This window comes from Silurus meridionalis, chromosome 3 (genome assembly GCF_014805685.1).
Source record: "Silurus meridionalis isolate SWU-2019-XX chromosome 3, ASM1480568v1, whole genome shotgun sequence".
Lineage (NCBI taxonomy): Eukaryota > Metazoa > Chordata > Actinopteri > Siluriformes > Siluridae > Silurus > Silurus meridionalis.
In genome coordinates this window covers 31373033-31388192 of record NC_060886.1, presented here as the reverse complement: position 1 = coordinate 31388192, position 15160 = coordinate 31373033, and the positions used below count along the sequence as shown (strand labels likewise).

The 15160-nt window shown below is 40.4% G+C and overlaps 2 protein-coding genes across 7 annotated transcripts; one reads left to right on the top strand and one right to left on the bottom strand.

Moving 5' to 3' along the window:
* Positions 1-111: 111 nt before the first annotated feature.
* LOC124379539 (histone-lysine N-methyltransferase PRDM9-like) lies at positions 112-4193 on the bottom strand. Its single transcript, XM_046839945.1, is given in 8 exon segments — positions 112-1340; positions 1898-2088; positions 2159-2226; positions 2447-2580; positions 2583-2717; positions 2859-3024; positions 3571-3645; positions 3907-4193. Coding segments are annotated over 7 exon segments (1818 nt in total). The 5' UTR covers positions 3634-3645; positions 3907-4193; the 3' UTR covers positions 112-279.
* On the top strand, positions 3551-13035 carry LOC124379591 (histone-lysine N-methyltransferase PRDM9-like). Of its 6 annotated transcripts, none has more exons than XM_046840002.1 (9): positions 3551-3611; positions 6777-6857; positions 6955-7108; positions 7759-8030; positions 9078-9145; positions 9230-9417; positions 9928-10918; positions 11518-11572; positions 11746-13035. In XM_046840002.1, the coding sequence occupies exons 2-8, from the start codon at positions 6789-6791 to the stop codon at positions 11537-11539; spliced, it is 1764 nt and encodes a 587-aa protein (XP_046695958.1). In that variant the 5' UTR covers positions 3551-3611; positions 6777-6788; the 3' UTR covers positions 11540-11572; positions 11746-13035. The 6 variants fall into 6 exon arrangements, with proteins under 6 accessions (XP_046695958.1, XP_046695968.1, XP_046695943.1 ...); XM_046840012.1 differs by lacking the exon at positions 3551-3611 and adding an exon at positions 6261-6415 and having other exon boundaries at positions 11942-13035; XM_046839987.1 differs by lacking the exon at positions 3551-3611 and adding an exon at positions 6261-6415.
* Positions 13036-15160: the final 2125 nt, after the last annotated feature.

Here is a 15160-nt window from a genome sequence, read left to right as displayed (position 1 = left end):
TTATCGATATTTAAAAGTAAACAGTAAAATGAGAATATGAATAATGATATTATATACTTGAATGTTCTGTGGGAAATAAATAAAATACATCAAAATGCACATCTGAGGTGGTATCAAAAAGTTTCGAGACAAAAGTACTTTATTTATCTACGTTTCCAAACGATCACCTTCAAAATAGTCCTCTTCTAATCACAGACGTGGTCAGAACAGCACCAGGTACACCATTAGTCTCGAAAGGTTTGAACACCACCTCGTATCACACCAAGAAAGTAACGAGATTCAATTAGACAAATAATTTAAATAATGTAACGGGTCTGTGTTTGTGCACTTGTGAGTCTTGAATGTAAGTGAGTAAGTGAATCTCTTCTCACACCTGGAGCAGTGGTAGGGTTTCTCTCCGGTGTGAATACGCTGGTGTAGCTGGAGAGTACTCTGCTGAGAGAAGCTCTTCCCACACTCCGAGCAGTGGTAGGGCTTCTCTCCGGTGTGAGTGCGCTGATGCCGCTGGAGATGGCTCTGGTGATTGAAACTCTTGCCGCATTGTGAGCACTGATATGGTTTCTGTCCCGTGTGAGTGCGCTGATGTCTCTGGAGATGGCTCTGGTGAGTGAAGCTCTTTCCACACTGAGAGCAGTGGTAGGGCTTCTCTCCGGTGTGAATGCGCTGGTGGACGTGGAGGTGACTCTGGAGGGTGAAGTTCTTCCCACAGTGCGAGCAGTGGTAGGGTTTCTCTCCGGTGTGAATGCGCTGATGGACGTGGAGATTGCTCTTCTGATTGAACCGCTTTCCACACTCCGAGCAGTGGTAGGGTTTCTCTCCGGTGTGAATGCGCTGGTGAAGCTGGAGATGGCTCTGATGGGTGAAGCTCTTGCTGCACTGCGAGCAGTGGTACGGCTTCTCCCCGGTGTGAATTCTCAGGTGTTGCCGGAGGTCACTTTTTTGGATGAAGCTCTTTTCGCACTGTGAGCAGTGATACGGTTTTTCTCCAGTGTGAATGCGTTGGTGTTTTCTCAGATTGCTCTTTTTGTTGAAACTCTTGCTGCACTGCGAGCACTGATACAGCGTCTCTCCAGCTGGACTGCACTCGGACGTTTCCAGAGGCAGACCGTTTCCCCTGCCTGAGCACATGCCGGTTTCCTTCTGTGGCGTGTTAAATCTGAGAGCAGCAGAGGTTTCAGCAACGGAGCTGTTTGCTGGCATCGGACTCTCTCCTGAAACCTGCTGTTTCAGATACTCCTCAGGGTGGAAGCTCTGGATGTGTTTGTTGAGATAAGTTTGAGACGTATAATAAAGTGGACACAGCGAGCAGGAGAAAAGCTGACTCGTAGCTTTGCTTGTTTCTGGAGCAATGAAAGAAAAAAACAGGAATGTTTGAGAAAATGATGAATAAACTGTATAACTATACCTGAAAACATGAGTTTTATGATTATATACACTGATCAGGAATAACAGCAGTCTCCAGTGCTGCAATACAGTGGTTAAGGCTCTCGGTTGGTCAGGGGTTCAATCCCCAGTATTGTGGCCAAGCTAACACTCTTGGGCCCTTAAGCAAGGCCCTTAAACCTTTCTGCTCCATAGGTGCTGTATCATGGCTGACCATGTGCTCTGACCCCAGCTTCCTAACAAGTGGAGATATGTAAAGAACAATTTCACTGTGCTGTAACGTACATGTGACAAGTAAAAGCCCTATAAGATGTTGGACTTTATACTGGAAGTGAAAATCCCAGCACCTCGCTCTCTCAGCACCTCGCTCAGGGATATAAATGAGATAAGTGTAATTCGCTCTGGATAACAGTTATCCTCGAAATCGAATGACTTGGAGCGAGCTGCGAACATCTCACAACTGCGGAGAACAACGTTTGTTTAAACCCGAATATTCCCCAGAAAATCTCTTTACCGTTTGCAGAGGACTTTTTGTTCCAGAGGCGATCAAAAGTATGTCCTAGATTTCGGGCGTACTCCTCTTCATACCACACCAGGAGCTCCTGACCTGGGTTGATGGGTCGAGAGCAACGGTACAGAATCCCTCCGTGATACATAAAAGCCACGAGGTTCTGCTCATCTTCATTTCGAGCGCAATTCACATACCTAAGAGGAAGAACGGATTAGAAACAAAGCATGGGGAGAAAAAAAACAACCTGAACAAGTCCCAGCTCACCGCATCCAGTTTGCATGAATCTCTCTTCTGCCATCTACGTATTCCTCACCATTCCTATTCCTGTAGATCTGCAAAAAAGATTACACATTTCTCTTTTCTGGTCTTTAAAAGCATGAGGGAGCAGTAAAACTCAGCAGGTCTGTTTCTTTTGTGTGAAGTGCAGAAACATGATCTACATCAATTATCAAATAAAATATTATAAATGTTACACCACTAAATGGTGAAACAGGAAGTATGACATCCACCAGAGGAGCTCTGAATATTTATAATAAATATATAACAACTCACCACCCAGGAGTATCCACTGCTCAGAGCTTCCTCTCGGTCCACCAGCTCTCCCTGATAGGGTCCGAAGTGTGCACCTACTGGAACAGTGTCTCCCTTATTAAACACTCCCAGACCTGCCTCAGGAAGACCAGACTTCCAATCTCTAGTCCAGGAGGAAGAGTGTGTGTGGCTCGGTCTGCGATCCCCATGGGAACGGGAGTATCAGGGATGAAGAGCGCAGGACCGTGAACCTCACACTTATTAAAGAAGAAGGATTTGCAAAGTTCACAGTCTGAAAGGAAAGAAAGAAGAAATGATGATCATAATGCAGACCTGAGCATCATGAACACCATATCAAATGATGACCTGAATAATAAGTGTGTGTGCAGTAGAATGATCAGCGAGTGTGTTACTGAGCTCCAGTGTGGCCTACAGAGGAAGTCTTCATCCCCCGTTTCTTCCTCTTTCACAGCGATCACTTCAGGCATGTTGTCGGACTCGTCCGTGTGGCTGTACGGGTTCGGCTCGGGCGTCTCCTCTTCCTTCACATGGACCACCGGCGCTCTGGACGAAGCCTCGGATTTGACATCGTCGCCCGGCTAAGAAAACGAAATCTTTTTGTACGTATGCAGGCGAAAGTTATTTTATATCGATACAAATCCTGAGACGTATGCTGACGTATATACACGTGCAAAAGTTTTATAAGCAAAGAAACCGATGCACTGAAACCACGGGGAGTCGATTTCTGCTCAGGTATTCGATTTCAGGTATTTGGAGGGCAGAGAGATAAAGAAAAGGCCGGGATCAGACCCTTTATTATTGTATTTAAATTGTTTATTCATACCTTGTAATAAAGTCAGGTAATCAGTCAATCAATCAATTAATTAATTGGTCCAGGTAATTAATTAATTGGTCCTCCAGGGGGCGTGCCTACTACCGGTAACATTACAGTGGGCGGGGCCACAAATTTTCCAAAACCAGGAAGCGTGCGGCCACGCTCTCTTCACTCTTATTGGTAGATGCGGCGCGCTTCATTTGCATAAAGTTAAACTTTGTCGCGTAGCTGGCCACGCCCACATCCTGTCTCCTGGGTTACTGTCGCCCATGACAACGTGCAAGCGGTTAGACCCATCACTGATCTTTACCTGTGAGAGCTGTGGATGAGGAGGTGTGGAGGAGCAGAGCGGTGTGTCTCCTGCTGAACTCATTACAACCAGAGTCTGAGGAGAAACAGAGAGCAGAAATGTTTATTTAGAAATCAAACATCTCCATAAATCCATAAATAATTACAGCACTGAAACACCAAAACACCTCCCTGAAGCCGAATAATAATAATAATAACACCAATGTGTTCGATCGGATAAATAGTGCACTAGATCAGGTGTACACGTGACGGGCTTCACTCCTCCTCTAGTGCACTACAGCAGTGAAGGGGAGATCCGTTTGGGATTGGGCCACCCAGTAAATGATCTTCTCCTTACCTTAGGGCTTTAAAAGCTGGACGGAGTTTGTAAATCCGCACACAGACCCAATGAGGAGATTTAATTCCTGAACTGTAAGTGTGTAAAACTCTGATCAGGGCTTTAATGAGGAGGAAATTTTCTCCGCCGCATCACTCACTCACTCCGCCTGCAGAGGCGCTCTCCCTGTTCTTCGGGGTTTCCTGGAGGTTTTGGAGCAGCAGCTGCTCAGCGCGTTACCGCCACCTGGCGGACTGGAGCAGAGCGACAACTCGATTCCAGCAGCTGTAGATTAATAAACAGGTCCATTACAGTCACTTTACTGAAAAAAGTCTCAGAAATCTTTTCCTCTTCCAACAGAGATTTCAGGTTATTTATAAATCATAAATATATTAAAAAATATATTGTTCTTAATTTTCTCGTGATATCGACATAACAGTATTTTTTTTTGTTTCAGTTGTTTATGTACAGATTTCAAAAACAGTAATAATGATGCATACAAAAGTTATAATTACCTACAAGTAAGTGAAAGTGTATATTTGCATATAGAAATATGATTTATCACGAGTTTTTTTCTCGTTATCACAGATTTTCTGTGTATTCAGCATTAGAGCAGGTTTTAGATGCAGCATCATGGATAATAATAAAATAAATATTTTAGTCGTAACCATAAGAAAACAACTTTTTGTTGAGATCACGAGAAACAAGAAAGAAAGAAAAGATTATAATGCATGGACTTCCATATTACAGGAATAAAGACTGCTGGATTTTTATTTGCAATTTCAGATTTTTATCTTCACTGCACCTTTGGACTTATTTGTAATCATATATATAAAAAATATAATAAATATAACATATAATCACCTCACTTTTACACATCCTACACTTATTGTACAGTCAAACGTTTTATTTTAATTATTTTGTTTTTTTTAAATAGTTTTTATAGCATCAGCACATTATGACCAATTCCTTGTACATGCAAACCCATAAAACTTATCAGTAAAAGTGAATCTGATTTTGCAGTGCAAAAAAAACAGAAAATAACCTGGAAATCTCAGGCGTGTGATGTTCACTTGTATCTTCAACTAAAAAGGAATTATTTCCTGGAACGTAGGAAATAATTTATTTTTTAATGTTTTTTTTTTTGCTTGTTTGTTTAGAAATGATATGTTGATGTATTATTATCATGTTATGATGCAGAAAGTCAATGCTAAATTATATCTAAATTATTTCTAAGTGTACTGATCGATACTCATCAAACTGATTAAAATATTGTCAGAGTAAAACAGAATTGACATCAACGAAAAATCATAATATTTAACGTCACGTTGGACTCAAACTTTTTCTACCATTCTCCACTTTAGAGGGGGAAGATTTTCATTTTCCCCTGTCCTCCAGCCTCCACACAACAAATGGTAATGAAATACAATGAAAGTTTACAAATGTCGGATTTATTAAATAACAAGTTCTAAATCAGAAACATTAAATAGCCTCAAGTTCATTAATAGAGAAAAAAAAAGTGTATTTGTGTTCGGTACGGTAATGTTTTAAATTACTTGCCTTAATGACTTGATTGTTTGTTTGTTGTTGTTTTGATTGTATGCACTGTATCTTTATTTTAGATACAGAAAATCATAAATGAAGCAAATAAAAATAAACCCTGCTGTTTATTGCGCCCCACCTGTCATATCTTTATTGCCCACTAGAGGGCTGCGCCTCACACTTTAAAAACTACAGGTCTAATTAAATATATAATGTAGTAGCGCATGATGACCACAAGAGGGCAACAAAGAAGAGAAGTGTCCAAAGAGTCCATGCATTCAAAAATTATTTCTTTTTTGTTTTCTCGTGATCACGACTTCATTTCTGCCTCTAGAGCATGCTCTTATACCGAATAGACAGAAAAATCACGAGTGAACAATATGTCAAAATCACGAGAAATTTAGTTTTTTTTTAAGAAAAAGTACTATAATGCATGGCCTTCTAAGACTTCTGTGCGTTCCTGCAGGTTCAGTGTATAGTCAGGGAACAAATTCAGTTTAAGCTGAAAATTATTCAAAATCTATAATAATAATAATAATTATTATTATTATAATAAAAATAATATAATGTAAAATGTACATTTTATTACAAAAAACTTTATTGCAAAGCCATATTTAGAAAACAAACTCTTACTGAAGTGTCTGCAGAAAAAATGATTTTAATACAAAAACTAAATCATGACTTTACATTTTTTTAATAAACAACAACAAAAGAAAACTGTCGAATTATGAAGTTCTACGTGTCGCTCTGCTCCAGTCCGCCAGGTGGCGGTAACGCGCTGAGCAGCTGCTGCTCCAAAACCTCCAGGAAACCCCGAAGAACAGGGAGGCGCCTCTGCAGGCGGAGTGAGTGAGTGATGCGGCGGAGAAAATTTCCTCCTCATTAAAGCCCTGATCAGAGTTTTACACACTTACAGTTCAGGAATTAAATCTCCTCATTGGGTCTGTGTGCGGATTTACAAACTCCGTCCTGCTTTTAAAGCCCTGAGGTAAGGAGAAGATCATTTACTGGGTGGCCCAATCCCAAACGGATCTCCACTTCACTGCTGTAGTGCACTAGAGGAGGAGTGAAGCCCGTCACGTGTACACCTGATCTAGTGCACTATTTATCTAAACCCTAGAGATTTGTAATTCGGCCTTGATGTGTTTTTGGTTTCATTATTATGGGTTTAAAGTATTTAAATAGCTTTATATTATTACAATTTGTGTGTTTATAGGAGAAAAACAGCTTTAAATACTTATATAGTTCTTTTTTTTATTTAAATATGTCTTGTTATTATGATTATTGTTATTATTATTGTTATTGTTATTATTATGATTATTATTATGATTGGTCTTTGTTTCTTTCAGTGCTCAGTTGTAATGAGTTCAGCAGGAGACACATCGTTCTGCTTCTCCACACAGTCTCAGTCTGATCACGCTCTCTCACAGGTAAAGCTCAGTGGCGTCTCAGGATTCATGTGAAGGAGCAGGTAGATGATAAAGATTGTCTCGTATGCAGAATAAGTGTTGTTGTTTTGATCATAAGGAAAGTGTGGATGTGAAAATTGAGACTTCTGATGGAGGGATGGAGATCTGTGTGAAGAAAGAGGAGACTCCAATCCTGGACAGCTGCAACCTTGGAGACAGACCTGAAGTTACCTCCATTAAAGAGGAAGAAGCTGGCAATGGGGACTGCCTTTGTAAGATCAGGCCACTTTTATCTTTATGACTATTCCTTCCATCCCTTCATCTCTCCCTCAATCCCTCCATCCATCCGTCCCTACATATCCATCTGTTGCTCCCTCCTTCCATCAATCCATCATTGCTTAAAAATCTTTGTGTAAAATACAATGAATAGTCATGAGGTAAAAGAAAGTTTCCCTCTTTTCACCCCCTGGGGTCATTTCTTTATAGTAGTTAGTGAGAAGCACTCAATTGTGATATAGGACCTGGTCAATAAGACTGAAGGAGGGCGTAGACAAAAAAGTAAAACTCCAAATAAATAAATAAATACAGTTAAATCCAAAATGAATAAAAAATGACAAATTAAAAAAAAATTCAACATGTGAATAATGAATGGAATTATAAAGCATGCAAACAAGCAGCATGTGATGTCAGTGATTCGCCTCTAGAGGCCGCTCACGTACTGTATAATGACAGCGGTCCTTCTCAGCCCCTCAGACGCAAACTGGAAAAACTATCAATATGGATTATTGGCATTAATCGCCTATCAGTTTTGATTAATCAACAAAAGCGTTAAATCAGTCACCCTGTAATTCAAACACTACAAAACTGTATTTATTGCCGGTTAATTAATGGATTTTTGGCATCGTGTTTTCTCTTCTTTCAGACTGTGAACTTTGCAAATCCTTCTTCTTTAATAAGTGTGAGGTTCACGGTCCTGCGCTCTTCATCCCTGATACTCCCGTTCCCATGGGGATCGCAGACCGAGCCACACACACTCTTCCTCCTGGACTAGAGATTGGGAAGTCTGGACTTCCTGACGCAGGTCTGGGAGTGTTTAATAAGGGAGACACTGTTCCAGTAGGTGCACACTTTGGACCCTATCAGGGAGAGCTGGTGGACCGAGAGGAAGCTCTGAGCAGTGGATACTCCTGGGTGGTGAGTTGTTATATTTTTATTATAAATATTAGAGCTCCTCTGTTTTTTTCAAACAAATGAAAACATTCTTTAAAATGTTGGTGCAGTGTTGATTCTTATGATTCGTCTCTCACCTGTTTATAAACAGTGTACTGGCACTCCGACAAGTAATTACTGTGAACTCAGTCCAGCAGAAGGAGTTTAACACTGGTCTGGATCATCTTTTACAGACATCATCTTCATCATCATCATCTTTTTTTTTTATATCTGATGGTGGTGCTGTTGCACTTGTTTCAGAACAGGATTTTGCTGTGAGCTGATCAGGGTTCCCCAAACTTTCTTCTGAGGGCCACTAAGGTTTTCTTTCTTTAAAGGGGGTCAGTCTGTAAAAGAAAATGACATGGGCCGGAGTGACTAACAGTATTGTTGTAGGATTTTATTATGTTTTTAAATGTATTTATTTCGCCTCCTAATGCTGGATTAGTTTTTTATTTTGTTCTGCACCATACAGACAAATGAGCAATGCTTTTCTAGAGAAAAATCACCTAATAAAAGAGAATTATTACCCACTTGGTGGGTGAATCTAACAAATAATGATCCTATTTTAATAACTGGAGGTTGTTATTGGACGCACCAATAACTGATTAATCAACTGATTTTTGATTTGATACTTCTGTGAATTACATAAATAAAAAAAAATAATACTGAATCATGAAAATGTGGTAAATGATATAAATATGAATATATTGATTGATAAATCTAATTATATAAATAAGTTATAAATAATAAATATAATATAGCACACTCCATGCAGCACACTGTCTCACGTGTAAAAGCAAACAGCATGTGGCGTCAGTATTTCACCTCTAGAGGCCACTCTTGTAACGACAGCAGACCGGAAGCCGGAAAAACTATCGGTATTGATTTTTGCCAATTGTTCAAGGTTCCAAGGGCCATTGCAGCTCATCTGGCAGCTTCTGTATTCCAGGAGATGACACTTTGATGTAGGGGACACTCTATGCTATAATGATAAAGAACAATTAGATATATTTGTGCTGTATTTTGTAGATATTCAGGCACAAGCAGTGTGAAGAATACGTAGATGCCAAAAGGGACATGCATTCTAACTGGATGAGGTGAGGAACTTCCTTGTTGGTGGGTCGTTGTTTTCTCTCACTCACGATCTCTTATCTTCATTTCAATTTGCGTCATTCTTTTAGATACGTGAATTGTGCTCGTAATGAAGAAGAGCAGAATCTTGTGGCCTGCATGTACCGAGGAGGGATTCTGTACCGTACTTGTCGACCCATCACCTCAGGACAAGAGCTCTTGGTGTGGTATAATGAGTATGTCAAAGATCTCGGGTGTACACGAGACTACCGCAGGAACATCAAGTGCTCTGAGAACGGTAAAAAATGCTGAAATTATTTTTCTTTTTTCCCCCCAGTCAGGATAGCCTTTTGTTTTTTTTTTGTTAGTTTTTTAAATTTTGGCTAGAATCTGTACTTCCTGCATTGCACTGCTTTATCCCAGGGTTCTCAGCGTGCACACGTTATTGATTGGTTATTGATCACCAGTTCCTGATCCTGTTCTCATTCCAGACCAGTGCTTCCAAACCATGTTTTTATGAGTCTGAAAAACTAAAAGTCCTGTGTGGCTTTCAAAAATCGAATGGTGTAAACAGGTGCCAGGTGTCACTGTGTACATGATCTTATCTACATGACAGCAGTGCAGGTATTCACCAGTGCATTTACCAGAAACACCACTGACTTCCTGCTGCATCCTGCCAGATAGTGCTACCATCAACTTATAGTACCTACAGAACCTGGAGAGTTCTCCTGATTGTGTAGCCTAATTGGTGCCCTTTCCAAATTTCCTTTAACATCTCAATCTGTTGTTTTTTTTTTTACTGCTCCAGAAGTAAACGGCAACACGTTGCAGGTCTTCTCCTGCTCTTTGTGTCCACTTTCCTGTAATTCTCAAATCGAACTCAGCAAACATGTCCAGAGCGATCACTATGATTTATGTGAGAAGCAGCAGAAATCAGAAGAGAAGAAATATGACATTCAGGTGCTCAACATCTCCAGTGACCAGCAAATGTCATTCGGCGTTAAGAAGGACGTGCAGACGGATATTCCTCAGTGCTCGACGTGTGGAAGTTGTTTTCCTGATCAGAGTGTTCTCGATGCACATCAGTGCGCTAAGACGCCAGAGAATCGGCCGTATCGCTGCTCCCAGTGCGGGAAGGGTTTTAATCACAAGTGTGTTCTTCGGAAACACCGGCGCATTCACACTGGAGAGAAACCACACCGGTGCTCGCACTGCGGGAAGAGTTTTATTCAGAAGTGCGACCTTCAACAGCACGAGCGCACACACACCGGGGAGAAGCCGTACCACTGCTCGCAATGCGGCAAGAGCTTCTCTCATCACAGTCATCTACAGCTTCACCAGCGCATTCACACCGGAGAGAAACCGTTTCAGTGCTCGGAGTGTGGAAAGAGTTTCACCCAAAAGAGCAATCTCCAAGTCCATCTACGCGTTCACACCGGAGAGAAACCTTACCACTGCACGCACTGCGGGAAGAACTTTACCCTCCAAAGTAATCTCCAACTCCACCAGCGCATTCACACCGGAGAGAAGCCGCATCACTGCTCGCACTGCGGCAAGAGCTTTACGCATCAGAGCACTTTCCAGAGACACCAGCGCATTCACACCGGAGAGAAACCGTATTTCTGTTCGCAATGCGGGAAGTGTTTCAATCACCAGAGTCATCTCCAACGGCATCAGCGCACTCACACCGGAGAGAAGCCGTACCACTGCTCGGAGTGTGGAAAGAGCTTCTCTCAGCAGAGTACTCTCCATGTCCACCAGCGCACTCACACCGGAGAGAAACCCTACCACTGCTCCAGGTGTGGGAATTATTTATCTAATTAAATATTTAAATAGATATTTGTCTTGGAATAATCTCTGTACACTGTATATTATTTATTAGGATGTTGTTGTAGGTAGTGTTACTTGAATTTAATCTTATGGACACCTGAGCGTTCAATATTTTATTAAACATCCCATTCCACATTAATCTCCATTTGGTGTTATAATATCCTCCATCCTTTCTCTTCTGGGAAGATGTTGAAGTGTGCTCATGGAGATTTATGGAGACTTATTCAGCCAGTTAGGTAGTGATGTAGGAGAGAAAGTGAGGAGGCCTGGGGTGCAGTCAGCGTTCACATTCACCAGGGTTGGAGCGACCTCCTGTTCATCAGAACAGGAGATCTTCCATATCTTCATTGAGCACAGGAGCACTTTCATGCTGGAACAGATTTTTGGTCTCCTAGTTCAAGTGAAGGGAAAGGATTACTGTAGGTTCAGAAACTTCAGCATGTGTAGAACCATAGGCTCCTTAATTCAGGCTCTGAAAGAAAAGAATCTTCAGAATATCTTCCGGTATTTCAGTCTGTGGACCTTTTTGTCTTCTTCAAATCCAAATGAAATCTCTGTTTCTCCTCAGGAGTGAAAATCTTGCTCTTTGAGGGCGAGGAGTCTTGTTCCTTTCACATCTTTAGGTAAGTGTGTTTTTGTGATCGCCCTGAAGTCCAGCAGCCTGAAAGATCAGAGCCTGAATAATTCACCAACTGGTTTTATTTTCCTCTGAATTATAGTGTAAATTGTAAATCAGCATCTAATGCAGGATTAATATACGAATCCATCTGATCTCTACAAACTGTGTGTGTTTTAGTGAGGGTCAGAGAATGAAAAGTGGAACGTGCTCCATATTCACCTCTACGATATCCAACACGCCAGATTCCACACACACACACACACACACGTGTATATATAGAGAGAGAAAAAAAGGAAAAGCATTATATGCACAATACAAGAGAAAAAGAAAGAGGTTCTTATTGTATCGAACTGCACCCTGCATCTTCTCCCAGACTCTGAACTTCAGGTTGGTCAGATGTTTGGCTACATGGATCAGTGCTCCTGAAAGCTCCTCTGGATGCTGCAGTGTGCACTGAGCTCTGCAGGAACATCAGGATTCAGCGCCGCTGTGGGTTTGGAGTCAGAAACACAGAGAACGAGAGAGAGGGGAAGCACATCACTCACCTTTTCACTGTGGTCTTGTAGTTCTGTAAAACAACAAAGCACATATCAGAGGATCCGACTGATGTTTTTCCTGACCGAAATGTGACGTTTCTGACGACGGAAACCGGTTTTACTTTCTCACGGTAGAAATACAGAATAAACGACACTCACCTGTAAGAACGAGACGTCTTCGGCTCCCATCTCTTCTTTCACGGCTCCGATCGTGTCTGAAAGAGATGATATGTCTCTGCTCAGCTTCTCGATCTTCTCCTTCATCATCAGACTCTTCTGCTCCTCTTCCTCTCTCAGTGCAGCTATCCTGGCTGCTTCTTCATCTCGTAGAACCTGGTAAAGCTTCTCAAACTCCTCCTTAATCTAACCTTTATATGTTCTGCAGTTTTCAGCTTCTTCTGAAACAACACACGGCATGGAGACTCTGTGTTCATGTATCGCTTTATTTTACTCTGATAAGCACTGATTGAGTTTTTAAAATGCACCAAGTTCCATCATGCCATTTGGAAGTCTGCTTGGAGCTACTGCCTGGACGATAGAACCCTGGATGACTCCATTCAGTGCAAGTCATCAGAGTGATGTAGTGACTATAAATGTATTAAATTATATATATATAATATATTATATAAAGTGTGTGTGTGTGTGTGTGTGTGTGTGTGTGTGTGTGTAGGAAGATGTATGAGACTTATAGGATGTGTGTTTATTGATGTACACTGCTTTAGTCTAATGTGAAAGATCTGCTCTGTTTACAGGTGCCTTTGTATCTACACTAAATCTAAATATGATCCAAGAACACACTCACATTCTGTAGTTATTGTGTTATTCAAATGTATAATGATTATTATGAACTATTTAATTATTACACAACGTGTTTGTTTATTGAACCTGTAGATATTGATTTGTAGAATAAACGTAATTATGGGAAAAAAAATTTCACCTTACAGTCTGTTACTGACTCATCCACAGGGCAGAATTTGTGGTCGATGTGTTGTTTTGAAACACTAAACAGGGCTGTTGATGGTCCAGACAGAAGAGTTTCAGTTTCAGATGCTGATGATGATTTCTGATTTTGCTCCTGTATGAAAGTCTCACACAGGTTCTTTAAGGCCAGGTTTGAAAGAGGATGTTCCATAAACAACTACTTCCTACAAACAGGACATTCTCTGGATCCTTTGGTCTCCCAGAACTGAAATGATTTTACGTCTTGAGTCTACACAAATAAATACTTTACCTCTCTGTCTGATCCCCTTCATAAACTCAGTGTCTCCTCTACACAAGTCCCTGTCGTCCCGTCTTCTTCCTAATATTAATAACAGATTCCGTCACTCTGCAGGATGAACAATTTCATTTTGGAATCAAACCCTGATTTATATATTTTTCCAAAACTTTGTCCCAGACTTGTTTTGATAGCTGCTTGGTCTTCATGATTTTTTTTTAAGACGTTCTGGGATCCTCCAGGAAAAGGTGTCAATCCTGCAAACAACATAATTCTGCTACACTAATCATGTCCATATGTGTGTTAGATTAATCTAAATAGGCATATGATTAGAAGATCTTAGGTGTGTCATTTGATGTTGGATGTAGTTATCGATGTATGAAGAACAGACGCCTGCAGTGATAATCTCCTACTCCAAACAAATAGTGTAAACATTCTCTAAGAAAGCTAAGATGGTTATTAAAGAACTGGGAGAGTAAACTGATACAGAATCTTTTTCACCACAGATCAGAGTATTGTGCAGTGTGATGTCTCGACCTCTGTTTCATGCCAGGAAGACTGAAATTATGTTTACAATCAGTAGGAAAACAAAGAGAAGAAGAATTCTTGTCTCCTAATGGGAGGTCCAGCAGCATCAAAGGTCAAAGGCAGAACATTTGATTTTATTTCACTCTTAATTACAGTGTATATTTTGAATCAGCATCTAATGCAGGATTCATTTACAAATTAATGGGATCTCTATAAACCCCAAACTGCTGGTGGAGAGAAACTTAGAGCTCAATTAAAACTCTCCACTGCACAGTTTCACAAATGACACACACACAACCAGCTTCACATTTCACCAAACAGCACAGTGCACATACACAGTAAAGACATTAAAACATAAAATCATATAATTCATGCAGATTTACATTTAAACAAATTCATATACACAGATTTCTATTATAATAATGTAATTCTATTGTTTATTAGTTTCTGGAAGCTCTGAGGCGAAAGTTGTGGAGAAAATGTAGTTACTAGAACTTCAGCACATTGTTTTTATTGTTTTAAGAGAGTAGGTCAAATATTTTCAATTAAAACTAATTATGTAATAAGATGTAGTCAGCATTTTGAGACATTATCTTAAATATTTAAATTAAGACATTTAAATATTTATAATATTTAAATGAAGACATTTTATCACTATTTTGAAAGACTCTTTGGATGTAATTGATTGTTCTTAGCAGTGGTGTCTTAAGTTCCTCTCTAAATGTTCTGCTTGATGTTGAACTGATGCTGAACTGCATGTTGGTGATCATTAGATTCACCAAGCGCCAATCAGAACGAGTTTAAAACAAAGCACGCGCTAGATTACGTTTTTATCTTCAGTCCATGGGCGTAAATCCCAGGGGGTGGACGGAGGGGACATGTCCCCCCCATCCGAGGGTTGTCCCCCCCCCCCCAAAAAAAAGTTTTTTAAATATCGCACTCTCTTTTGTGAAAAATGTATGTATTTATACCTAAATAATTGTGTAAGTAGAAAAAAAAACAGCAAAACTGCATTTAGAAACAGTTGAGTTCCCCCTTTCCTTCCTCACAGTGGTTTGACCCACTGCCTGCTTTCCCAGTTCATCTCACCTGCTCTACATACACGAGTCAGGTGTGTGTCTGCGGCCCAATTAATGTTCAACTCCATTAACTAGGGGATTTAATTTACTTTAAATAAAGCGATTCAGTTGCGGCACAAATGCTGATTAGCGAAGTAATTTTCCATGAATCTGCTTTATTAGCGAATAAAATATGACTTATCTAGTGAACGTTAGCTTGTTTTAAGAAGTGGAAAATCCGAATCTAGGCAAGA